Source organism: Sylvia atricapilla, chromosome 6, assembly GCF_009819655.1.
Source record: "Sylvia atricapilla isolate bSylAtr1 chromosome 6, bSylAtr1.pri, whole genome shotgun sequence".
Taxonomy (NCBI): domain Eukaryota; kingdom Metazoa; phylum Chordata; class Aves; order Passeriformes; family Sylviidae; genus Sylvia; species Sylvia atricapilla.
Window position 1 is genome coordinate 55297182 of NC_089145.1, and position 27958 is coordinate 55325139.

The 27958-nt window shown below is 39.3% G+C and overlaps 1 protein-coding gene across 1 annotated transcript; it reads right to left on the reverse strand.

Moving 5' to 3' along the window:
• Positions 1 to 406: 406 nt before the first annotated feature.
• On the reverse strand, positions 407 to 27958 carry LOC136363121 (neurexin-3-like). The gene is made up of 6 exons (XM_066322208.1): positions 27955 to 27958; positions 25874 to 25993; positions 19352 to 19733; positions 17750 to 17940; positions 17075 to 17248; positions 407 to 1156 (listed from the first exon to the last, which is right to left on the reverse strand). Exons 1-6 carry the CDS (start codon positions 27956 to 27958, stop codon positions 1029 to 1031), a joined length of 999 nt encoding a protein of 332 aa, XP_066178305.1. The 3' UTR covers positions 407 to 1028.

A 27958-nucleotide genomic window follows, 5' to 3' on the forward strand; every position in this document is an offset into this window, starting at 1 on the left:
CATGTCGCAGAGTTTTAAGGAAAGGGTTGCAGATATGACAGTGCTGTGGTACCAATATTGCATGACCTTGCTGGTACCACTAATTAAGTCTACCACAAATATCTTAATGAAAAGCAGGTTTTTGGGGGTTTAAAATTTATACAGTCAGTAAGCCAAATTATTGAAGCCTACTGTTATGCTTATTACAGCACTCATGACGTATTCCTTTGTTCCCTGCCTTGGAGCAAGTGAGGGAGAAGGGGACAGTCATCTCAAATAAGAGAAGCAGGCAAACAGTAGAGCTGAAGTGATCTGTTCCCTGCAGGCAGGAGCAAAGGCCAAATCACAATGAGCAGAGGGAATGTCAAAAAGTTGATTATCTGCCCCTGAAGGCATACTTAAGGGGTTTGTTCAATTATTTTATCAGAGATCCTTGTAGAATTGGCCAAGAATATCCAATGTTTTGAGATTAAGCAAATCAATACAGCAAGAAGCACAACCATCCTGCTGTGTATTTAAGTGATCATTGGTTTTAAGTGAACATTCTTGCAAACACTACCCAGAGTCTCAGCATACAGCTAGTACTTCAGTAGAAGACTGTCTAGAACACTACTCATTTTACATGCATCTCGTGTCTTTTTCACCAAGGTTTGAATGAAAATCTCAAAACATAATTCATTAGACAAAACCTAGACATTTTTTTACCTATTAAAATATTATATACAGTATCTGCAAGTCATTCCTCATTTCTCTAAACCAGGAATTCAATTAACATCAATTACCATCGGAACAGTAAAGTTAGCTTCCAAAAGGAAGAGGGGAAAAAACCTAAAAAACCCCCAAAAATCCAGCCAAATAAAAGCAACACATGCTGAATTGTATATCTGCATTTTAAGGAGAAAAAAAAAATTATAACCTGCTGCAGGCTTTAAAGAAATTTCCGTTTGGATTTGACACTGGGAAGTTGCATTGCAATTGAACGAACAATGAATCGTGTTCTCTGTGGTCTCATGTATCAGAACCCAGAGGTCACCAACACACTGGAAGGTCTACTTACGATCATTACACTGGCTCCCAGAATATGAAGTCATGGAGCAGTCACAGGTGAAGCCTTCCCACTGCTGGTTGCAGATGCCCTGATTCGCACAGGAATCTTCCTGGCAGGTAGTGCTCGGTCCTAGGGAAAGGATGACAAGGAAAGAGTGAAATTAAGCTGAGAGAATCACTTTGGTCAGGCCCTCAAAAGCTTCAATTAATCACTACCATTACTATCAGGATCCTCATGCAGAAGAGAGAAAGCACAAACCAAACACTGTTCCATTCCTGGACGTGCAAGAAACTCAGGTAAAAAGAGCACAAAGACAAGTGTACACCTCACAACAGAAAAGCAAACTGTAACACAGAGCAAGGAAGAGGGAACAGCAACATATTCTCTCTTAGGCAGGCCAAACTTATATGTTCCCAACTTGCTCAAAGAATTTTACAGTAAAAAGGGGGTGATGCCAGGCAAAAAAACATGGCCAGGTTGTTGTGCTTCCCTAGAAGTTTGATCCCCTTAGAGAAATTAAAGCTAATTAATAGGCCCATGAACACTGTCCCATCATACCGAAAGAACTGATAATGTAGACTCAAAGTGAAGTTTTCAAGCCTCAGCTGGCCTCAGTTTGGCTTTACAGGTTAATAAAAGTCAGCCACACAAAAAACCAAACACTCTGACTCATTACAGATATTCCTCTGGAAACATGCTAATAAAGTCCTCAGAAGAGAATTACTTTTATTCACAACACTTCTCTTTTTAGACTGCTTTCCATGCTTTTGGTGGAAGCAGAGAAGGAAGCAGCCACTACCAACAGAACAGCCTCTCACTGTTCCATGATTTGCAGCTAAAAGTTGCTATTCTATTCAGATAAGCCTTGCAAAGAAAATCCAAGCAATAGGCAAGAAAGTAATCTTCAGATCAGAGAGAGTCTGAATGACAGCTACTATGTCATCCACAAGGAGGTAGCTGGATTCTGAATCATCTGAGAGCAGGCGTGAAGCTGCAAGTCATAGATTACAAGAACATGAGTTTACAAGTTACTTCCTGGGAATGTATTTTGTATTCAGCATTCTAGACAAAGGTATGTTGCCCCTGTTGTGCAGGATTTTAAATAAAATACATATATATTTGACATACCTACTATGCTATATTCTCTATGTGCTGGGAAAGAAGAAATTAAAGAATTAAAGCAGATAATAAAGGATCAACTGGCTAGGCTGCCTGAGATCGGTTCATTAACCATTTCCAGTCTAGGAGAATTCTGTAAGGGCAAAGTAACAACTGTTCAACCCATCCCAGCATCTTTATCCACAGTCTTTGTTAGCAACAGCAATTCCACAAGACTCAATTCTTCTGCTTATTTCTTCATCACATTAACACTACCATCTGTATTTTATAGATTAGATAGGACAGACCAAAGTGGAGACAGCATTTTTAAATATTTTAACATAAAATGAAACCCTTCAACTTCCACTGGACACTATCCACAGTGATTTCACTAAATCACATCATTATTCAGCATCTTTGATATTGAGATTGCAAACCTGGGCACTTCCATATTTACAAGCCCTTGCAGAACCCACATCTAACTGCAAGTCCCACATCAGGCCATGAGCCTCTCAAGAATTCAACCACCAAGCCAGGAATGGACCCTTAAAGCTTTGATGCAGATTTTCTGCTCTCACCACCAGATCATCTTTCCTCTCCGAAGGAACAGAAGGGATGAATTTCAGTAGTTTTTCAGCTATCTGCTTTTCTTTACATCTCTCCCGCAATGAGAATGAACATGCGGCTCAGTAAGCAGAGTTTGACTGAACGTTAACAAAAACCTGAGCTTCTTCCAGAATTTATTACACTGGACAAAACCAAACAAACCTCAAAACCTCCAGGTAGAAGCATAAAGTGTGGTTAATAGAAGACGACAACAAAATCCCTGAAGGAAAGTTCACCTATTGAAAAGAAGTGACAGCAGCAACCACAGCAAGAAACCCCCTTGTTGCCATGCTGAAGGAAAGTTGAGCAGCACTTTTCAACACTTCTCTCCTCCCCTCCGCCTCTCCTTCCCACCCACCTGACTCTCATTTGCAGCCATATGAATCCCAGTGGTCTCAGTGGCACAGTGTGAAATTAACAGATCACTTCTAGATTAGAACAGAGCTGACAGACTTTTCAGCGTGGGCCGGCAGGCACACGTATGTACAGGCCTCCCTCCTGCTTTTACTCTTGTAAAAATCACGGAAATAAATATATATATACATATATATATATATATATATCTCATCAGGTGTGGTCTGATACCTGCTTCAGACTTACTGTGCCCAAGCAAAAGAAGGGATGACATTTAACCATCCAAAATAGAATATTAGTTGTCATTTTGCCTAAAAAGTCTGAATTATCTGAGGATAAGGAATGAGGAACTGATACCTCTCCTGCACATCACCATCCCACTATCTAACCTCTAACATGAATGCCAGCACTCCTAGAGGTAGGAACACGTAAGACATCTATACCTGTATTTTAAAAACTAAACCAGAAAGCAACTGTGACTCTATGCAAACTTGCTACAGCATAATCTATAAAGACCATTACACAGAAGCAGAGCAGAACACCATTTTCAATGTTTCTCCACTCTTCCCTCATTCTTCTGAGAAGGCTTTAATCAGTAACTGGACTTGACAATGGGCATATCCTTTGTCTAGATGCTGCAAGAGAAAGGACTCCATTCAAGGAATAAGACTGCTTGAGGTCCAGTATCTGCAGCTTGAGGTCTTCATATGATAGAGCCCAGAGAGCCAAAGTACTTTAATTCATGGCCTGCATCATGGTATCTGAATTGTATTTAACAGAAACCAACTGTGAAGATGGGAAGAGCACTTTCAGCAGCCAGAGGAGGAGAAAAAAGAAAAAAAACAACCCACAGCAATGAGGAATTTTGAAAGCCTGACAATACCACAAGGAAGCTTGAAGCCTGATCTGCCATCTTTAGAGTCAGTCGTGACAGCACAGCATAGATGCTGGGTACTTGGCCTCACTTCTTAGTACTATGGGCCATTTGAATCATAAAAGGATCTTTGTCTCAGGGAGTTCATCTAGTCCTGCTGCTAACAGTCACTGCCTGATGTCATAATCCTCTGTGGCAACAGAATTTTCTTCAGAGCAACCAATAGGGATGTCACAGGGAATTATGATTTTGGATTAGGGAGCAAAGTGACAGAAGCACAGGAAGGATTATAAAACATGAAGATTGTGTTACCACGCACATGCCCTTCAGTGCTAACGAACAAGGAAAGAAGATGACAAACAACTTTATATATAAAGCAGTAGAATTGTTTCTAAATTACCAGTGCCATCAGGACTCAGGTCTATTTTTAATCTCATTCCTCTGGCAACACTAAGAGCAGACAAAGTATTTAAAAGCAAAGTTTCAGAACTAGTCTTCACATAATAATCTGAAATACCTCTGGTTTTATTGTCTGTTTGTAGCTGTGCTTGGTGCATTGTTTTCTTCATGCCACATGCACATGGGCAATAGATACCAAGCAAAAGTGAAAAAGTCCCCAGTGCAGAAAAGCAATCCTGCTAGCAGAAGCATGCCTTGCTGTGTCTCTTCCTATCCAGGCTAAGACTACCAACAGGGGCATCTCCTTGGAATGTGAAATGGCAAACCAGGATTCTTCAACAATATCCTTTTTTCCTTTACGTCTGCATCTATAATTTTTACTGGAACAGCTCAGAATCTGAGGACTTGCATGATCTGAGATTTGTTGGGAGGGTCTCTCTCCCTGAGAAGGAGACCAGTACTACACTTTTCTTCATCTACTATCCAGATGTACTGTTGTTTATTTTTTTCCTACTAAGTATTTGAAGAAAATCTCCTTTGAAGAGTACAATAGTCTGACCTCATATCTGTATTCTGCTTAGACAAATTGCTTTGTCAACCCTCTTTCCTACAATATCAGTTGTATGGTACATTTCTCTTTGCCCTGAAATTAAAAAAAAAGAAAATAAATTCTACTGCTGCATGTTGCTAAAACTCTCATGTTTAACTGTGAAGAAGAGTCATTCTTTCTGCATCTTTTGAAAGGTCTTTGCAGGAAAAGGAACTTGAGAAATAAAAGACAGTAGTGTATTGTTCTTTCAAGTTACAAGTGAAATCAGTTTATACAGCAGCTGCAGGATTATAACACAACTGCTTTAATCACAACTAGCAATAAATATTAAGATAAGCAAACCATTACTGGTCCTGCACACAACACCTTCCTCCACATGTCAAAAATTCACTCTTTTTGAAGGGATTCAACCATTTGTGTTAATATTATTGTTTCAATACAACGAGGATCAACGACATGGAAGTTCAATGACAATATGGTTCCCTTTTCATTCTTTATCTCCCTAAATGCTCTCATCTTTTCTCCTTGTATCTTCAGAGATGTTAGGAAGCAATAGGAAAGTAATATACACAAGACATCTTTACAGCCTTTGCAGAATAAGGTGCTTCCTTAGCCCTATAGTTCCTAAATTACAAATGCCATCCAGCAATGAAATATCTCTACCACTACAAGTCAGACATTACAATCAATTTACACCTTTGATAAATCTACACTCTACTTCTGTCAGCATTCCTCTTTCATAACCAGAGATAGTCAGCCTTTTTAAATTCAATCTGCAGTAGCAGTTCAGCTCAGAGAGGCATCAGGTCTTGGAAACCATATGGCCCAGGCAGAAAATAAACCTGTTCCAGGACTCACTCCTCCTGCAGGTTAAGTAGGAAACAAAGTTATGCCCAATAGTTTTCCAATGTTAGAATAACTTGGAAAACAAGGGTTTTTTCTGGGGAAAAAGTGAGCAAAACTAAATCTGAATCTCATGGAACCATCACTTTATGGGATGGACCATACCACATATACTGTAACTACCAAATACATGTTGGTGGTACATCAGCACTTTGCACAAATGCAAGAAACTAAATTATAGTCACGGTTCAGTGCATGATTCAGAAAGTTAGAGCCTGTATTTTGAGTCACAGATAGCAGAAAGCAGGAATATCACAGACTAATATAGCAAACCAGAACCAGAAACCAAACAGATTTTCAAGGATTGCAAGGCCAGCTCTTCAAGCTCTCAGTTTCATACTTTGTTAAGAACTCATCATCCCTTTCATCACCTAAATAAGGTTAGGCATCTGTCAGGTTCCATATTTAAAGTTACTCATTGTCGGAAATAACTCAAAAGCCAGCATTCTTCTATCCTATGGAAAAATGTAGCCATTTTTTTCAGTACCTCAACAGAGCCTGAATACCTCACCCACCTGATATAAGTCATGGTGCTGAGTCTTTTTGTTCCAAGTAAGTGGAAGAACTAAGTGGCTGGTCTGAAAACTTCAGGAAGTGGGACTAGTTAAAATAATTAACATGCACAAATTTGCTTTCTCCCAAAGAAAGCACACCTATCTCAAGATTACAGAAGTAGGGAATCAAGCAGCAAGGGCAATCCATAGAAATGGATCCGCAAAGTGGTGGGATTTCCTTCCCCTAAAAGAAAGCTGGCATATACCTATCTTCCTCTCTCTTGCCACCCTTCCACTCTCCATTTCTAAGTAACCTAAAAGGTCATGAGCAATGTGCTCACTGGTGAGGGAAGAACAAAAAAAGGCCAAAAGATTAAAAATCCCAACCCTAGAACAAAAAGTCAACTGCATAAAAGGGAGTGTGCCTGCACACAGAATGCAACAAGGGACAGGGAGATGCAAACAAAGCACAGGAAGCAAACAGCATTTGAACATTCAGACACAGAAACTAAAAGCAAAAAGGAAAATTGAAAGAGCTGTACATGAACAAGAAAATACAGTACATTGGAAAAACATCCTTCCTCACTGCAAATCACAGCAATATAAAAGAATCACAGAACAGTCTGATTTGGAAGGGACCCGCAAGGATCATCAAGTCCAGCTCTTCACTACGAGGTGTCATGGTCTATCCTGAAACAGCCAAACTTATTTAGCCAAGGTTGGTTTCCTGAAAAGCCAATAATCAGCTTTATGCACTCAGCCAAATGTTTCCCCTAAGGCTTCAATGGGATCACATCTCTCTATCTGAAGGGCAAATATTCCTACACAGTTAAGAACTTGGTGAAAAATTGAGCTTGAGATGGAATAATCTTGTAATATGCCTTTGGTTCTGAGGATTCTGGAAAAATCAAAATACATCTTTTTGTTCAAGAACTTCCTGTTCGTGATGCATCCACTTCAATAAACATCAAAAATCAAGCTCAGGAATTCCTGAGCATGCATTCTGAACTCTGATGGACACATAACCAACTAGAGAGAACAACAGTGGCTGTGACAAGAGAGACACAATACTTGCTGATGTCTAATGTAAGCCCCAAAATCATTGCCACAACTCGAGTCAATGGCATAAAATATCTTATTCCTAATCCTTAATCCAGTGTATTTCCAGGACAGTTTTTTCTTATCACATTGCTCCTGGTCCATATATATTTCTTATTTTTTTCAGATCTCATCTTTTACCCCTTTCATTTACATAAACTTCAGAAATTCCCTAAGGGCAGCACCCCTCTATATCACTCACCTCTGTAAAACAGAGTACTTCAACTTTTTACAGTTGGGAACAGGTCAGAGATGCCAACAAAAGTGTAGTTGCAGTTAGATGCTCCACATGCACAAAGCAAAATGCATCACATTAACTTCTGTCTACCTCAACGCTGTCAAATAATTCAGATTCAATTTCTCATATGGATCCAATTGCTAAAATTATCTCAGACTGTCAGTATCATTACCTGTTGGGTGAGAGGGTATCTCTTAATATGCCCCTGTCAACAACTGCCACAGTGATAAACTGTTTGCCTAGTAAAACATCCTTATTCTTCCAAATTTATTTTTATCCTTTTCTGCTGAGCCATAGAACACCAAACTCTACTTAAAAATGCAGATGACATCCTGAAGGAAAGGTAATGCTACCTGCCTATACCTGGAATACAGAACAAGAATACTTGATTTTGAAAGTGGCATGTATTACATTAGATGAGGTCAAAAATATCACCAGGTCCTCATAAGTAAACACAGTGAATAGAAAAGGAGTTTATGAATCATGTGATTAAAGCTACCAAACCTTAATTCCCGAGATATGTAAAATCTCAGGAAGTCTCCATCTCAGAGGGTGAAACAGGAACATGTATGTTTTGTCTCACAACAGAACCTTAGACATAAAGTGGCTTAGACATAAAATTTGAAGGTGACTATGATGATCCCATAACAGATGCCATCTGTGGCTTCAGGACTGCTAAACAGAGACACATTTTTCAATGCCTCTGACTTCCCCTCATACCTGAGATCATTATCTCCTTTTCCATTAAAAAGGATGAACAACTTTTTAACTTTCATGGCATTCCAGAATAAACTAATTTGTAGTCTATATTGCAGTCTTTACAGATGAATTGGGAAGTACACTTTTATTATCATATTAAAAGGATTCACTTTCAATGCCATGGAAGACATCTCTCTGTTTAAACTAGTATCAAAGACATATTAATTTCTAACAGGCATGTTTCCTTACTTATGTCCCAGGCAAAAAGTTTACAGGGTCTCTGAGAACACCTGGTTTTCTTCTTATTCTCACAAATGCCACTCAACCTACTGCCTTTCTCAAATAACTCCTTGACCTGGTGACACAGCTCCTCAACAAGGACACACCTTCCCTGCAGAGATGACTTGGCACCAGTTTCTCAGTCAGGCACTAGGCACTCTGTGCCACCAGGGCCCCACAGACTGGTCAGGAGGTCTCTTTGGGGGAAAGCCTCTGACATCACTGGTGTATCATCACTGCATCACAGCTGCTGGAGAAGGAGCTTTGTGGCACAGAATAAGTGCAATGCTGGCAGCACTGACTGCTCAGACAGGGGACAAGGGGCTCCTCATCCCGTCAGTGTTGACAGCTGCTCCCTGGTTCTGCTACTGTGCTGACCCTCCTACAAAAAGGAACCCTTGCTGCCCAGATTATGGCTTGTAAAAAGAATTCTAAATATTAACAAAGTATGTAGTTTAGGGATTTGGGGCTTTGGTGTTGTTGTTGGTTTTTTTGGTTGGTTGGTTGGGGTTTTTTGTGTGTGGGTGGGGTTTTTTGGGGTTTTTTGGGGGGGGGGGGTTTGTTGTTTTTTTTTGGTGGGTTTGTTTGTTTTTGGGTTGGTTTGTTTGTTTTTGTGGGTTTTTTTTTTTTTTTTTTTTTTTTTTTTTTTTTTTTTTTTTGTTTTGTTTTGTTTTGTTTTGTTTTTTTTTAATTTTAAAATCCAGAAATTCTGGGAAGTCATTTCTGGGGGGTATTTTTTCAAAATGTAAATTTTAAAAAAACCCAAAAAATTATCTCCCTCCTTAAGATCAGCACTAAAGAAACTAAGTCAGCTTCCTGTTTTTTAAAGCTCTAAGGTCCTTCAATGTTTTGATGCACAGCAGCTATTTTCCTTGATCATTAGGCTTTCCAGGAAATCAACTGGTGCTTTTATGGCTATTCAGAGACTGACACAGTCAAACCCCCCAGGTCAACAGAGGCAGCTCCATTGTTTGCCATGTTCTTCTTCAACCCAGAATTCCCCTCCAGAGATGCCAGAGTTTGCCATTCTGTTCCTGTCTTAGAGGTGTGACTGCATCCAGTAAAAGGCACCAAATGTTACATGAAAGCATCTTTCATTGAAACAAGTAATGGAGAAGAACAGAAGAACAACCTTCTCTACCTTGCAGGTCAGCTTTGGTCAACTCAACTTTGTTAGCAAAAAAAAAAAAAAAAAGAAAAAAAAAGAAAAAAAGAAAAAAAAAAGACAATAAACAAATAAACAACAGGTTAGTATAAAAGAAGATAAACCAGGGTAACATCACTTTGAATAAATAAAAGCAACTGGTATAACTATCACAGCCAACATGCATAACCAAAACACACAGAAATGACAATGTGAGCAACAAGGGCACAGAGGGACAATTGCTACATTAATGCAACCGACAAATAATAAAACCAAATAAAAAGAGAAGAAATGCATTTCATTCATGCACACACAAAATCATAACATTTACAGATAATACAAACAGAAGAAAGAACATCATATTCATTAACCCATCTCTCAGCATTTAAAATAATTTTAGAGAGATTTTGTCTTATTTGAGAAATACATAGAATTCATTTAAGTAAAAAAAAAAAAAAAATCTATTTGACTTTCAGTACCTTAATAAAGCATATACTTATTTAGTTTGTTTGGCTTTTTGTCCAAAGTGGATTTATTGCCAGAAAACCACAGAGGGCTGTTAACTCTATAAGACAAAAACTTCTATTCATCCAAAGAACTGATCTCGACACTGGATATAAGTGACAGTAACACCTTGCCCCCTCACAAGCTGTCACCTGCTCATGGATTTCAACACATCCTTAAAAAAAACTTACATTAACAGGCAAGCAGACAGCTCAGGCTTTAGACCCAGATAGTCTTAATCAGTCATCAGAGCAATCAAAAAAAAACAAAGAGTACCAGCTCATTGTTTCACCTAGGTCAGAATGATCTTATTATCTGTGGTAAAATCATAGTCCACAAGGCAAAAAAAAAAAAATCATAGAGCTACTAAGTCTGACTGTCTAAAGATCCAAATTCACTTTCTGAAGACTGAAGAGCATTAAAAGCAAAACAATACCACTGATGCTCCTCCATGTAGGCACAGGGTTTCTTCTCTCTTTTTTTTTTTTTTTTTTTTAATTTTGCTTGGGGATTTTTGGTCCCTTGGTTTTTTAATTTTGTTGGTTTGGTTTGGGTTTTTTAATAGAGTCAGTACACAAGGAAGCCACATAGATTTTTGGTGTGTTATACCTTAAATTCTAAGTTTTCTCTTTCAGAATGGGTAAAGTGGAGGACAAAGATGGGAGCACAGACAGCACCTCCTGAATCCTCTGCTTCTGAAGGTTAAATATTTCTATTACACAGGACAATATGAACAACAAAACACCAAATCAGCAACCTCATTGCTCAATAGATGGATATTTAAGAAGTGCTTACTTACCTTCTTAACCTGTACTTAAAAAGTTCTAATATCACAGCTGATACTGAAGAAAGATTGGTAGCTCTCCTTTCCAAATTGTCTTCTTTTACATTTACAACCCAATAAATTAGAACTGACACATGCAGATGCCATTTCCCCTGCTTCCTAAGAATTTTAACATTTGAATCTTTGCTGTTTCACAGCCTATGAATGACTCAGCAATCATCCTCCCTTGACTTTTGAGATAGTCAGAATTTTCTTTCCATTTTTGAAACTGCTTTACTACATAAAGCTATAAAATCCAATTTTCCTTTAACAAAATTCAAAAGAAAGGGGGAAGGAGTAAAAAGAAAAGGATGTGTTTCTCCATGCATCATTTTCAACACATATTCTAACAAAGTAATTTATCTATAACAAGCAAGTACTTTTCCTACTTCCCTTCACCTCACTTTCTTTGTAGCTGAGAGAAAAGCTCATATTTGTTCCCTAAATCCAGTGGCACTATGAGAATAGAATACAAAAGCAAGGAAAAGAAAAGATGTCAAAGCATCATAGAGCAAATTAATGCTCCACTCTTCAGTGGACAACCTTTGATTCCAGAGAGAAAGTGAAGTATGACCAGATTTGAAGTTTCTCTACTGAGCAGATGAAGGGTGAAATCCTTTTTGACATTATCCTGCTGTGAGATTTTAAGCATGAGATTAGATTTGCTGTTTTCCACATACTGCTTAGTATGCAAAATGTGTTACTGATTATCCAGCCTGTATGTGTCATTCATGCTTCTTATGCACCAGTGAATTCCAAAGGTTAACTACACTGTTTCATGGAAAGTAGGAAAAGATTATGATTTTACTGTGGGATCTGGAAAGAAGATTAAATTAAGACAAAAAAAAAAAAGTCCCAAAACATCTGGAATAGTGTCAGCCAGTTTAATAATAATCAGTCTCCTTTGTGAGAAGCTGTTAGTGGAACAGGTGAGGTACAAGAAACATCTCTAAAGCATGTAGAGAACTACCTTACTGAAGAAATAAAATGTCCTTTGGCCACTGCTGTTAGGTTTTTTGGCTGGGCACAGGATGTGGTGAAAATATTTAGAACATGAATTTCAGATAGCTCTAGTGCCCATGGTAAGCAATATAGAGATGTCCAGTTAAAAGAAAGGAAATCACAGGAGAGCATGTGGTAAATCAACAAAGGGATGAAAAAGTGTCTGAAAGGCAGAAAGCACCCATCAATACTGAGGGCATCCTCTTTAAACTACACAAAAGGTTGGACATGTGCTTAACTTTTTTAAGGACCACTGAGAAAAAAAGCAATCACTCAGTCTAGATTTTTGTGGATGGAATAAACTGATCCATTTATCTAGTAGTAAGACCGGGAACAAGGAGCTCAGCAAGAAGAACTCATTTTAGAAGTCAAGAAGTGAGAAGAAGTTGAACTGAATTTTAAATTGTTTACTTTAAAGAAGGGAAAGGAGGTTACCTGGTACAAATTCCTCTATCTACCAACTCTTCATATACACCATGCTGCAGACATCTTTTCTCTCAAACTGTGTATGTCTGATATAGAATAGTCTGTATTACTCAAACTCAGGAGTAAAAAGTCTCCAACCATCCTTCATAGACTGCTGAGATACAGACTAGAGAAACTAGAAAGGATGTATCCTGATAGAAGACTTTTCTTCAGTTTCTAATGCTTTGCTCGTGTCCAGGAACCTCCACCAACAATTTCCAAGTAGTTTGGAAGGCATAGATTAATTTCATGCTTTTATCACAAATACATGAACACTGGAAGATCAGTTTTATGGGTGGGGAAAGGAAGGCCCAAAGTAGGTGGCAGACTTGCCTCCAAGCTTCCACTAGAAAAGACCCTCCCACTTGGAGTCCTTTCTGAGAATTTGTTTTGTCTCTTCACTGTGTTTAATACCCTGATGCAACACTGGCACAAGGACCACTTAAGTCTTAACCACTTCCCTACTTTTGGTAGCTTTTCTCCGGCCCTCTCACCAATGCCATTTTTGAGGTGGTGGTAAGGGGAACTGTCCTCTTGTTACATCAGAGATAGTGATGAAAGCTGCAGTGAGCACAAGAGATCAAGAAACGGTGAAAATGAACAAGTATATTGATATTATGTTATTTTCCCTAAGGGAATATACTTGTTCTTCTCAGAGCTGTGTGAAGCACACCTGAACATACCAAGGCATCAAGGTGATTTCTGGCTTTGCCACATTTCTTCCAGGGAAAAACAAGCTACCACTACAGAGCTGACCAGACCTGTAAGAGCTGTGAAGAACTGCCTGTTGTTCCTGAAAAACCAGGAATGTAGCAATTGCAAAAGACCAATGAAAATACACCAAACCACCACATGCAAAAAAAAAGGAGAAAAAAAAAAGTGTGTGATATGAAGCTTTAACTCCATACACTCATTTGACATTTCAGACACTCCTGGGTTCCCTTCTTCCAGATAATCCCCCTCAAAATCCTTTGCCAAAAGCAATGGTACTACAGGACACATTGAAACACAAAACATGTCAGTGTGGTAAATATCATCTTGTCAAACAGACTCGTGATTGAATAATAGACTTCAAAAGCTGAAACCATAAGTTTCTACAGCACAAGGATGCTGCATGATACAAAAGGGAGCTGATATGTCACCTAGCAAATACAATGAAGAGGTTATTTAGCTGTGCTAGCCTAAACAAATCCCACCATGCATAATCTAAAGAAATTACAGCAGTAGAACCAGTAGGACCTCGGTGGTAAAGTAATGCTTGCCTTAAGTCTTGAATTGACTGGTTTTGTAGAACTGCTATAAACTGTTAAACACCAGCCAACTTCAGTCTCACAGATGCCTGCTGCATTTCGAGAGTAACTTCTACATATGACTAAGAATGTTTTGGAAGATCCCAAAGAAAAAGATGTCCTATAAATGCAAATTATTGCAAGTGCTTCCTCTGTTCAAGTAGAAGCCTTACTCATCACTGGAACACAGATCATTCTGTGGTCGGTGTGTGCCTTGGTGCACTGGGACACTGAATCATGCTTAAGCATGAGAGGAATGATGTGGTCAAGGAAATTCAATGGCTTACTCAAATTGAATAAAAGGAGGTGGCAGCAGAACCATAACAATAAGGAATATTATTTTCCTATTGAAACTGGAGAATCTTAATTGGTGGTATGAAACAGGTTACTGAAATACATGAACAGAGATAAAAAAACACAAACAGGATGCAACAATATCACCCCTTTGTAGCAGTACTGGTGCATCTTAGCCAGGACAGTGCTCTCTGCTGACCTACATCTCATATTCTACTGTTCTCAAGGCTCTCTTCCTTTAAATATTCTTTGATTTTGTCCTGAGATCAAATTGACAGTTTCTAAGAAAACAGCTACCACATTGTAGTCTGTGCCTCTGAATGCAAAGCCACAACAGAAGACAAGCATTAGCAGAAATCTCTCATGTGACCTTTGAAAGACAAGATTCCTATGTGGCAATGGAATAAGCATGTCTTTAAGCATGGATGCTCCCATCACATGCTCCCATCCTCTGCCCCTCATGATGAAGCAGGGAGATGCCCAGAAAAGCAACACACAGCACAACTATTCAGACAAAAAGCCTGCAATAGTTTAATAAAAACACATTTAAACATCATGAAGGAGCAAGGGCTATTTGGGACTTCTGCCCTTAAAAACATTAAGACTGCACCCAAAGTCACTTCAGATGGAAACAAACTATGGAGATGTAAATAAGGACTGAACAACCTTAGAGTTTTTCTTTCCTTAGAGAATGGGAGATAGGTGTGACTTCCACTGGCAGCTGTAAGAATAGGCACCAGCAGGCAGAGAGACAGATCTGAGATGAAGCTTTGAGCATTGTTAGAATACAAAAAGTAGGAAAAAAAACCCAACAACAAATGTAACAGCTTTACAATGACCAAGTTCTCAGGTTTTTTACTAATCCTAAATATTTTTGCAAAAAGAACACTTTCCTCTTCAGCAGTTTCCCTGGTACTGAACAGGGAACATTTGGGAAGGTAGCACGGGCACAGCTTTCCAAGACCAAGTTCTTCCAAAGGCAGAATGAGGATCATCACTGACCTTATCACCCATTTTTTTAGGTCTCTTTCCAATTCTGAGTCCTGTTTGAAGGATATTAGAAGAGAAGGGGAATTTGCATCGTGGAAAGTGAACCAATCTCCACATCCAGGCAGTAGCTGTGCTGGTACCACACTGGCACAGTGACAAAGTAAGTGTCATGTTAGGTGTTTTGGGAGTGTCACTGATGTTACAGAACCTCAGCAACACAACACTAAATCAAAGAACTACCCTGGGTACAGGAGAAGGAAGCACCATCACTTTCATGGGACAGTCTTCTGGGAAAGCCTCCTGGCTCTGTTCCTGAGCCACACACAGAACAACAGGACAGTCTAACTGGGTGGTTCTCTGGAGGAGGAGAGCTGGTAGAGAGCACATGCCAGCTAAAGAGCCAATGGGTTGCAATAATTTTAAACAAAAGAGTTATCCAAAAGGCACTAATGTTAAAGAGCTTTCAGTGCATCAAATATAAAAATAATAGGCTTCTTCATAAACCTCAAATGCATTTTTTCCCCCTTGAACCTTATAAACAACTATATAGAAAAGGAGCACTTCTTTTGGCATGTTGACTGTGCCACAAATAGGCAAAGACACAAGTTCCCTTACACTGTGCTTATTCCCAGAAGGAACAAAGTGGTTAATATACACTGTTATGAAAAAGGGAGAAAGACGGAAGAAAAATAGCCTGCAACTACCCATCACTGCTGTGAGATGGGAGTTGACATGGAGTGAGCTCCTGTGAGAGGACACAAAATTCTGACAAATCAGAGTATTATTGTGGGAGTATGGAAGGAGGGCTGGGGCTTCCAGCCAACCAGAACACTGAGACACAAGCAAAGGATCAGATCTGATTGGACAGCCAATTTGGTACTCAAAGTTATCTCTCAGATTATACGTTCAATCCTAAAAAGGAATAATCTTGACAAGTGGCAAGGCTCCATCACAATGTAACCTGTAATCTTGACACAGCAGGGAAAGACAATCAAGGAGTCGTTTCACTGTGAAATTTTTGAAGGATCAGTTTGGGACACACATTTTGTTTTAGCAAACATACACTCAAACATCACAGAGAAAGCTATCTTCTTCTAATGACTGGTAGCCAACACAGCAGACTGGTACTGAGTTATTCTAGACATAATGGTGATTGTCATTTAACCTAGGCAACAAAACCTTGGAGTTTTGGATGGCAAGTATCCCAAGTGTTTTGGGTATTGAAGCCATATGCATTTTACTGAGTCAATATTCTTTTAACTAATGGGAGCTTAGAGGAACAGCAAATTATTTGAAGAGGCTTCAAGAAATCACTACTGTTAACATGCTTCAAAAAGTAACTCATCCCACTGAGTTCTAAACTGGCTGGAAAAGAGAAACAACTGAAGAGAAATGTTTTCCAGGCAGAAGAGGCAATGCCTCCAGTGCTTTAACTGGAGGCCTACCCCATCAAAAATTGACTTCTCTTTTGGTCCAATCTTTACCCTTCAGCTCCTTCTACCTTCCATTTACCCATCTCTCTGTGTTTTTCAAAAGACTTACTTCTGTGGATCTGTGCACATTAGTGCAAAGGGTGCTTTTGAAGCACAAATGAATGGAACGCTCAGAACACCTTCCAAAGTATTTTAAGACTACTGTAATGCTAACAAACCACTCTGAGAAAAGTACTGGTAAGTAGTAGTCCATCCTCTAGTATCATCCTTTTCCACTACTGAGAGCACCAACTCAAAGGGGATGGAGCGTATAAGAAAAGAGCTGCTAAGCACTCACAGAAACTGTCAATCCTCAATCTGCATTGGGTTGACCCAAGTGTAGCGAAGGATATATTGCAATGGAAGCAAGCTAATGGAATGGACAGTAAGGTAAACCAGCAAATGCACAGAGTGCAACCATGAAGTGTGAAGTGAGTGCTGCAGAGGGGAGCCTCTCTGAAATCAATGATACCTTCACATCCACGCTCAATCTGCCCACTGCGGTGCAGAGCATCGTTGATGAGGTCAGGCAGGCGCCCGTTCAGGTCCACAGATGCCAGACAGCCCTGAAATCCATCACGTGAGGCCACAAGCTTGGGGAGGTTGCTATACATGCCTTGAGCTAGGCCAGCAATGTAGAGATCACCTGGAGCAGAGAGGGGTAAAGATACGAGAAGGACGTTACACACCTTCTAGGATCGCCTTTCTTGCCACCAAACTTGAATAAAGAAAAGTGAAAACATGTTCAGAAAAAGTTAAAAACAGAGTAACGTATTGTGCAAGAAGTAATTTCTGCCTCCTTTACTACAAAAGCCAAAACAAACCCTAAAACTAAAGACCAAAAAAACCAAAACTAACAAAAAAACCCCAAACAAAAACCCATCACAAAATCCCCTAAATAATTCCAGTTCTCATTGCTATCTAACTAGGCAAAACTGAAAAATGACAATTTCTAAAAAAGCAAAATATGACAAACTCTTTGGCTACAAAAAGTTGTCGAATAAAAAAGATAAATTAATTTGAAAGCCAGAATGTGCAAAGCCCAGACTGACTGTTCTGTAATGCATGGCTACTCCAGGTTTTCTCTTATTCACTAGTTGAGCCCCACAAGAATAAAGGGGGAATCTGTCAATCTTGTAGAGTTTACCTTTAAGATCCAGATTTTTGGCACCGTTGATAACCTGAGTGACCACCTTGGTGTCCACTTTTAAGCTGTGTGTGTTACTGTTGTCTCTGGTAATGACGACATTGTGCCACTGGTTGTCATTCAGGGGACGATCGCTGTTGCCTTTGATAACGTTGGGTCCATTTCCAAGGTCAAACACATAGTGTATGTACCTGTAAATATAGCAAGAACTGGGTAAAATTCTGGAAGGACTCCAGCATTACTGAACCTTACTCTAGCCAGAGCTGATAAATTAATTTTAAAAATTCATGAAGGGAAATATCTCTGGGTTAGAAAGTTCTAATAAGTCAAAATATTAGCCACTGCTTTGAAAGAATATAGATGTTTCCTTTTCACCATAGTATAATGATTAGTATTTTGAGATGACAACATTTCAAATAATCAGATACGAACCATAAAACACCTCACTTTTTCACAAAGTTCTCTCAGCTCCACAGAAACACTGTCTATGTATACAATCTTTTTTTTTTTAAATTGCTAATGTTGATAAATGTACTGGGGAGTAACACTAGATATGCTTATTTGGGGCATATATTCCCCAGGTTAATTCTGAGTTTTGAATAACTCCCATAAGAAGTTAATTGGGAAATTCACTTGAAATATTGTACTAAAACTCTCATGAGATCCTAGACTTATTCAAACAGCTGAAAAACAATTAGCAAAGCTTTTGGCAAAAATAGAGACCGTAACAAAGACGGAAGTCATGGGAGTGTTACTCTGAATTATTTATATAGTTCAAAAACAGAAATCCACCTGAGGATGGAAGAGGAGTATTCTACTTAGGAAAGGAAAAGAAAAAAAAAAAAGACAACAAAATTCAACTCTCAACAGAGCACCAGGAGCTCATGACTGTTGCTTTTTTTATTACTCAATGTCCCACTTAGAGAAGTATGTGCAAAGCCAAAATGAAAACAGATTGAACTGAAATAAACAGGACTAGTAAACTGTGGAAAACATGTCTAGCATGACTAAATCATAAGAGATCAAAATTTGTTCAGCTAACAAAGGATTTTTTTTAATAAGCTATTGGTCTTCTGAAAAGAGTGTAGCAGTTCAAAAGCAAGCTGAGTTCACTTTTCATCAAGCATCACCAGCAGAAATACAAATTCAAAAGCCCATATGCTTTTATTTTTTTCTTTCATTGGAGATGAAGAAAAACAAGTATTACATTGGAGATGGCAGAAAAACAGATATTACAATGGAAAAAAAAAAGGGGGGGAGAAGGAGTGAGGAAGAAGGAACATACAGAGCCCTCAGCACATCTCCTCCTCTGTGCTAATCTGCGAGGTTCACAGGACAAAACGTTAGTCTAACTATGTCCAAACGACCTAAAATACTCACGTTGCACACTGTAAAAATGTCCCTCACACAGGAGGAAGCCAGTGATAAAATCAGGAGCTCCAAGCTTCAGTGGAGTTTTGTTTAAATGCTTTGTCTTACAGCTCAGCAAACAGAGAAAACACGAGTATCAGGTGAATTTCTCTTCATGCAAGCGTTTTCAGCTCACCTATACGAAAGTTTATCTACAAACCAGCTGGTAGAAAATAACAGAAAGCCACTTACCCCTTGACTAGCTCAACTGCAATAAAGTCATTGCCATCACCACTGTTAAAGAGGATGAAACCATCAGAGGAGGTGGTCTTGAACTGAAAGAAGAGGTGCATGGAGGTGTAAGCCTGCAAGGTGGCCAAGCTCAAGTAGCTGCTCTTAGTCTTGAAAGTCACGGGGTCAGCTATGATGTTGCGGAGCCCAAAGCGTGCCTTCAGCTCGCAATAGTCGATGTCCCCGTTCTTGCAGAGGTCAATGTAGAGCATCCCATTGAACATGAGGCTCTGCAGGTGGCCGATGAAGCTGGAGGGGATGACGGAGATGTACCGCTTCTCTGTCATGATCCCCGTCTCAATGTTGTGGAACTCCAGGCGGGTGTGATCACCAACCATTGTGCCTGAAGGACAGAAACAAGGAGGAATATGGGGATCAGCAACAGATAATACGGAGCCCTTCACACTTCAGCTTCCAGACTAATAGCTGAATTAAATCCTATCTGATCACTGTTCAGCAGCTTGTGAAAGAAAGGATGTAGAGAATCTTGGTGGAGATGTGTGAGTGAAGCAGCTGCCAAACAGGGCAGAAAAGACAGGCCCCTAAAGGGCCATGGGCAGCAAGCTCTGCACTTTTCCCTGTGCCTCATAGACTTTGTTGTCTGTGAAGACAACCAGGCACCTCCCTTAAAGCCTATGGTGATCTATTTGGTGCAGCAAACCATCTGCCAAACAACTTGAACACTTCTGAAACAGCTTTTCCAAGTGCATTTCCTGAAAACACTTGATAAACATAGATTAATATAAATAGAGCAGTGAGAGAAGTGAGAAAAGTCATAAAATTGCGGATGTTTATTCCTTTGTTCTCTTTTGGCGCCTGATGTTATTCCTCTTCTTTTAAGAGCAGGAGGGGAACACACAAAAATGGAACAAGTGAAAAGCCCTCCATACATTTTAAATCATCAACCTACTGCTTGGGCTATTTACCACATCATATCAAGATTTCAACCTCTCAAAATATCCCAGCTGTTCAGTATACCAAATCATTATGTCAGACTCTTTGTACAGCATTATTATCATTAAGTGTGCTAGGCACCAGTGCAGACACAGAGCCTATACAGACAGATGAAATACAACAGTATGCTATAAAAACAAGTTGGACAAGATCAGAATGAAAACCTTTGCAGCCAGCCTTATTTTATCTCTCCATAGTTCTTCATTAAGGTAGTTTTTACTATTTGGTCACATGTGCAACTATTTTTTCTGCGTGGGCCTTGGTCCATTTAGTAAAGAGGAATGAATGAAATACTAATAATTTAATTGGTGTCCTATAATTCACTGTACAACCACCATTCAACTTCTGCTACCTACAGGCCATTATGTTTTCTCTCATGACATTTTCTGCCATTCTGCATTGTCTTTATTCAGCGTGGTGTTGGCTGTGGGGTGGCTGCAGGGCAGACTCAGGACAGGCTGGGGCTGTCCCATGCCTGACACAGCCTGTTCCAAATGGCTCCAACCTGCCAGGACAGGGCTCAGCTCAGCCCCTCTGCCAAGACAGTGGTGCCTGGGAGAAAACGTGCAAGAAAGGATGTAATGCTAGCCACAAGAAATAAAGGGAAATATAAAACATCTCAAACCCCTATGAACACCAAGGACTGAAAAGAGGGAGGGGGCATTCCAGGTGCCAGAGTAGAAATTCTCTGGCATCCACAGAGAAGATCATAGTGTGCAACTCATGGAGGACTCTTGTGCTAGAGCAGGCGGATATTTCCTGAAGGAAGTGCAGCCCCCGGAGAGCCTACAATGGAGCAGGTTTTCCTGAAAGCCTGTGGAGACCACCCATGCTGGAGCACTTCATGAAGGGCTGCATTCCATGGGTAGGACACTGGAGCAGGACAGAAGTGTGAGGAGGAAGGAGCATCAGGGAGGAGCTGTAATAGGCTGACCACAGTCACCATTCTCCAACCCCCTTCTCTGCCTAGTGGGGGCCAGTGGGAGAGGCAGGAAGGAGAAAATCCAACAAAAAAGGGTGGCAGACACTGTTCTACTTTCTTGTCTTTATTTCTCACCATTCGACTCTATTTTTAATTGGCAATAAATTAAATTAATTTCCTCCAAGTGTGTTTTGTCCATGATTATATCCACTGCAGAGTCCTCTCTTTCAGGTTTTCCAAAGAGAACAGCCACATTACCTATTGGTCCCTCTCATAACATTTCAACATGCTGGGTCAATTTACCAGGTTTGAAAACCAGAGGGAACATAGAGATTTAAATTCACACTAGTTTTGTGAAATTTGACAACTGGATACAGACCTGAATAAACACTTCCAGTGTGCTATAGACAGACAAAATTTAGCAGCAGTATCTGACTTGACTGCATGCTGGTCAGAAGCGTATATATACCACTATTGACCAGGTATTTGTCAGTCACTGGGATTGTACCTTGGAATTATACCAATCACCACAACTGAATCCAGAACAAACTCCTCCAATGCCCCTAGGTTACATCAACTTTGGCTTATAAGCTTTCTCATATTCTGTGCTGTCTCCTGAAGCCTCCCAGCATTTCTCACCTTAAGAGTTTCCAGGCATTAAAAGACACAAAAAAAAAAAAACACAAAAAAAAAAACCCAACTAAATAAAAAAATAAAAACAGTAGCCCTTTCAAGGCTTTTCGACTTTTCCTACTAATTGCAACTTTTTGTTTGGTTTGGTTTTTGGTTTTCTGGGGTTTTGTTTGTTTCTGTTGGAGATAGAATAAAACCTGAAAACTCTTTTAAAGACACGTGGATGACACATCCTGGCTTGTACTGCATAGAGAGTCAGAATAAATGAACTAATGGTCCTTCTCTTGCTTAGAGACTCTGGAAACAGTGAAATATTCCCAACTCACCTCTCATCATCATGTACAAAGTGCAGTTTTTCAGTTTATATTTTGTCCAACTGTGACCAAGTTTTATTCAAATACAATGAACAAGCACAGTTGTTACTAGAAAAAAAATCAGCTATCTACTTAAAATATGAAGGAAAAAATGTTATATAAATCAATTCACCTTTTTTACTTATTCCAAATTTTACCAGTGGATCTAAATATAAATGCAATGACCATGGAAAACTTCAGTCGATGCAGACACAGCTGATCAAACTTAGAAGCAGCTGAAGGCAGTCACAATTTTCTGACTATTTAAAAATTCAAGTGTCACCACCAATGCAATGGTTTTTAAATTCTGAAACAGTTCTTTACCAGAAATATTATTTTAGTTTGAAAAATGGAAGTTTCCAGAAATTGAAATAGTACATGGGGAAATTTGTTTAGACAACTTTCTCACTCCCACTACTGTGATTCTTAGAGGCTTAGAGTTTCAGTTTCACTGTTATAAAATTTATGACTTTTCCAAATCAGAAGTGTATTTTCTTAAAATTAGACAAGTCATTTTAAAAAAATTCCTACTTCTTTGCTTCAAAATATAATAAAATTAGGATATGTCAGTTCTCAAGGGCAAGAAAACACCTTTTTTCTTCTACACTTAAAAAAATAAAAGTCAATTATGGCCTGAGCAGGAGAGAAAAACCAGGACTGGGAGATCTGGAGTATACACCAGGACAGGGACCCCAAATATAGGAGGCATTAAAAATGAAGTGAGAGAAGTTTGGAGGAGGTGAGCCCAGAATGTTAGAAAAGGTGAAAAATCAGAAAACTGGGGCTGGCTTAATAAAAAAGAAATAGTGTTAGAAGCAGTACTGTAGAAAGTCAAGAGTAGCTCAGTGAAAAGCTGGAAAGGACATGGCAATACAAGATCAGAATCTGGAGAGAGATGTAATTTCCTAGGAAATCATGGAGTGCAGTCCAGTATTTTCTGATCTCATTAGCTATTAGCCCCACCTGCAGAGTTCACCTCTAGCTCCCCCACTGTGCTCTGTGCTGTACCTACTACAGCAATCAGAAGCTCTCTAGTTCAAGTGGTAGCAGTCAGAAAAAAATTCCAGCCTCCACCGTGGTATTTGGGTGCTAGGAAGATGGCACAGAGAGGAAAATACCTGCTGTATTTGTGTCTCATTTACCAGTGATGGTCTGTTCTGAGGTCGGGAGGAATGTGGGACAAAGGTTTTGTGATTAAACAGTAAAATGCTGTCCAGAATTGGATTGTCTCTGCCTTAGATGTCCTACAGGAAACCAAGTCAGACACTTCATTGCAAATCCTTCCTAGGTGGTCACTAATTGTCTACATCTAATTCCCCGTGTGGCAGGATTGAACTAATTTACAGGATATAATATACTGACATGCTGAATCTTTCTGATGCAAATGACTAAAAATACATGGCAAATTGGTACCAAATACATCCAACTTTAATCTCGTGCCTTGTTCCCAAACCTGTAAAATGGGAAAATATGCCCACTCATTTCACAAAACATAGACATAGGAACAAATCCACTTAAAGCTCCTTAGCTCTGTATAAACATATTGATGAGTAGCCTACAACACACAGACAAAAATAAAAAATTAAAAAAAAATTAAAAAGAAAAAAGAAGAAAGAAAGAAAAAAAAGCAGGTCTAAATTTAGAGCAAAATTCAACTGGCATGCATTGTTCCAAACGAGCAATAAGAATATAGAAATTAAACAGGCTGTTTATTTTTACTGGGGGCCAAATTTAGATTTGTGATCTATGCCTAAGACAGCAAGAATCCTCTGGAAAAATCTGTGTGACCACACCAGTGCCCAGGGAAGTGGGATGAAGATTGCACAGAAAATCTTAACTCTGGCTTTTCTGACTTTGCCATGATGGCATTCTTTTACCAGATATTTTTAGCTGTAATGCATCTTTAATTATGTAATTCATATACACGTACATATGCGTATCCTATTTTAGTATAGGATTGTATCATTATTATTTATAAACTCAGTTTCGTGAAAAAGAGACTTCAAAAACAGATGGCTTCGGGGGATTGACTCAGTAATGCAGAGAGCTCCACCTCGTGGTGCTTCCTAAAAAAGCAAATCCAGAAGAATTGTTCTCCAATTCAGAAGTAATCCTAGGGATGAAGTGTTGGTTGACACGTGTCACTAACTCAAAAAGTTCCCTCTTAAACAAAATTCATTTTTCCTATAAGCTAATTTTGACCAAGGCTGATTGCAACAAGGAGAGGGAATGATTTTTCTTGCATATGTTTCCTGTTCTCTCTTGCAAAATGACAGCCTATATAGGACAGCATGTATTTACTTCAGATAGAAAACGTATTTCAAACCATTTTCTCGTATGCTGACTTCTTTGGGCTTATTTAATTTTTCTGACTCCTGGCTTTCCAAATAATCTATATTACCACAGTTTTTTAAAATAATTCACATTCATACAGAAGAAAAAGACTTTTTCAGAGATAGGATAGAGTGTTCTGGCACTATGTGTGACAGCCATTATTTCAAGCTGCATTCTGAAGCTGCTCAGAAAAGAGGATTTCAGCTTTTGGCAAAGCAGCATGGGTGTCAACTAACAATCATATCCTCATCATCCAGGGTTCCTGGTTTCTTAATTCTATTATCAGCCTCCAGATTGCCGATGTTTTTCTCAAAAACCCAGTTCCTAAAGTTACATACCACTATGAGAATTGTAGACCTTCAAAAGAAAAGAGGGATAGGTTTCTCACTCTTGCAGTCATGGGGAAATGGACCTGAAAAGTATAATCTCTAAAATTCTGCAATTAAAAAAGGATCAACCTGGAGTACTTTGATCATTTCAATGCAAATCTTAACCTGGGACATATCAACTTTCCTGATGGATTTTTTTTCTTTCCTCCCTTCAACTACCTTTCTGTGGAAAAAGAAGCAGGAGCTAAAAAGCTGTCAGGAAAAGCAGAAAATAGTTTAAAAAGAATCAAGGAAAAAAAGAAATAAGGACTGGCACACTCTGCCAAGTCAGGATCCTCCCTACCCTCTCAAACTGCTTTGCTTGCTGTTTTTTTATGGATGGCTCAAAACAATGAGCACAAGAACCAGGAAAATAAAAACAGAAATAAAAAAAATAAACAAGAATGCCCAAACTACAAAAAATAAAAGAAAAACCAAAAATGAAGAGCAGAGACATAAATCCATGCTCTGTAACACATATGCTGCATGCACATTTATGGTCAAGGAAAAGTTTGTGCAGAGGAATGGCCCAGAGAGCCTTGGCCTTGGTTCCATTGGAAACCATCACACCTGCAGCCCAGGAATGGAGTGTACTCAGTCTACCTCAGAAAGAGCCTGGACCACAAGAAAGTTCTGCTGAACACCTCTACAGTCTGAGATAGTACAAGCTTATCTGTCCCCTAAACTTGTATCCCAGGTCGTTATAGTTGTCACGGAAGTTTCTGGTGCTGGCTAAGAAGTCTCTCAGACCTGAACACTCATTTTCAATATAGCAACACTAAATAATAATACATGAAGGGTAACAGGAAGGGGTGGAGGGAAAGATACACAAAAGAACAGGGAAAAGGAGCAAAATGACAAAGCCTAGGAACAGAGATACCAAGATAGTGATGAAAAAATACTGATGCATCACACTTACCCTCAGCAACATCATCATCCACCATCAGCTTGAGGCTCTTTCCTCGCCGAACCACCCGGACAGTGTGCCACTCATTGTCATTGAGCTTCTGCCCAGCATAAAGTGTCTCAGGGCCCTTGCCTGGGAAGGGTGATAGGTGCAGCAGTTAAAGCCAGACTCACAATTGCTTTAGTACTTTCTCAACGGGAAAAGTCATGAAAATCAACTTGGTGTGATACAGACCAATAGAGTGTACTGGTATATAAGAACCTGTGATCAACTTTCACACCTACACCTTTCCAGCTCAGGAAATCACAAACCCTTGCAGTCAGTCAGGTGCCATCCTCCACAGAGCCCTAAAGGGCTCATCCATTTCAGCTAAAATCCTCTTTAAAATGGGTGGAAATCTCTCTTGTGCTGTTGTACTAATTTCAAAACATCACGTTGCACAGCACACTACAGTAACAGGAAAACAACTTGATGACTGATATGTCTCTAAAGTGGAGCCATTACAGTAGCATTTTGCTCTCCTAAGAAGCTGGATTTACAACATCCCCACAGTACTTGGGATTCTTTACAAAGTTAAACACACTGGTCTTTCAACACTTCAGTATCAAACACCAGGTTGGTTTCACTCTCAAAAACCTCCAAAAACAAGAATCCCAAACAATCTCCCCAAAAAACAATTAAAAAAACCCCACAGAACTTCATACCCCACCTTTAAAATGATTTTTTAAAGAATAAAATCTCATTAAGAAAACCATTCACCAACCTTGCTGTTTGCTTTAAGGTTCTTTGGCAAAGGAACCTAGATTGGAGGTGCTTACTTCACCCCTCGAATTACAGCCAAAAGAGAAAGAGAAGCCACGCCTTCTCCAAAAGATTATACCACAGTTGCCCTTGCAAACAATGCTCCTGGGAAAACAGCATTAGTGCTACCCGTATTTGTCTAGTTTTGCTGCTCACCCATCACAGTTGACAGGCAATTACTTAAAAAATTAATTGTTCAGATTACAGGACCGGAACACCTCACTCATGTCAAAAGGTAAGTGAAACTGAATAATGGTGTGTGCTAAATTAGAAGCATCTATCCTCATTTTAGTTCAGGACTAAAGTGGGGAGTTTTGATCCAGGTATACCAGAAAATGTAGAATGAGGACAGCCAAACTTGTTGCACACTGGTCTGGACCCACTGCCCAAAGTGGCAAAAGGGGAACCCAAGAAAAAAACAAAAACAAACAAGACATGTTGAAGATATTGACAGATGTGGAATAGGGACAATGAGGCACTGCTACAGCTCCTTGTACTGCACTGGTAAAACTATTGTCAGATAGTCCACAGCCCACAGGATGCACAGTGCCTTCTGTAATTGCTTCTCACCAAAGAAGGAACATGGACAAAGAAGGTGGTGTCTCATTCTAGGATTCAATGTGTAGTATGTAGAGGAATTCTTCAGAAAGAGATCAAAGCAAAATAAATATTCCATTATTATTTTAAAAAAATCGTTCAGTTCATGCTAATAAAAAAAAGGAGATCAATACCTTTTCAAATAAAGACCACTGCCAGCTATTTTTGCCATAAAGTAAGATTTAAAAAAATGTTTTTCTAGTGACCTGAAAGATAAGAGTCATTGTTGGATTAAAAGGATGGGGAATCATATATTGAAGTTACAAAGAATATGTCCTTAGCAGGAGAATATTACCATAACTCTTATGCTGTCCCTCATCCATGTGCCAAAGTCACATACCAGACATGTAAATCCAGCTGAACAAGGTAGCTAGATCATGGCCAGAAAGTTTAAATTCTTTGGCACCAGAGAAGCAAAACTCTAAGAATCCAAGAAAGTTATGCAAGATTTACAGCAGTGAGTACATTTTTTGCTAAAGCAGAATTCACAAAATTGCATCTCCGGATGGGCAGCAAAATTATTGCCTACAACCAAACATACAGCATCAGTTATTATAGTTCTACAGGGCCACCTCCCAGGCAGGAAGATGAAGGAGGTCACCTGGAACTGTGTGTTTATATAACAGCATCTGAAAGCAGGGGAAAGGGCAGAGGGATGGCAAATGTTTTCTAAAAAACCCACATTTTCCACATACCCAT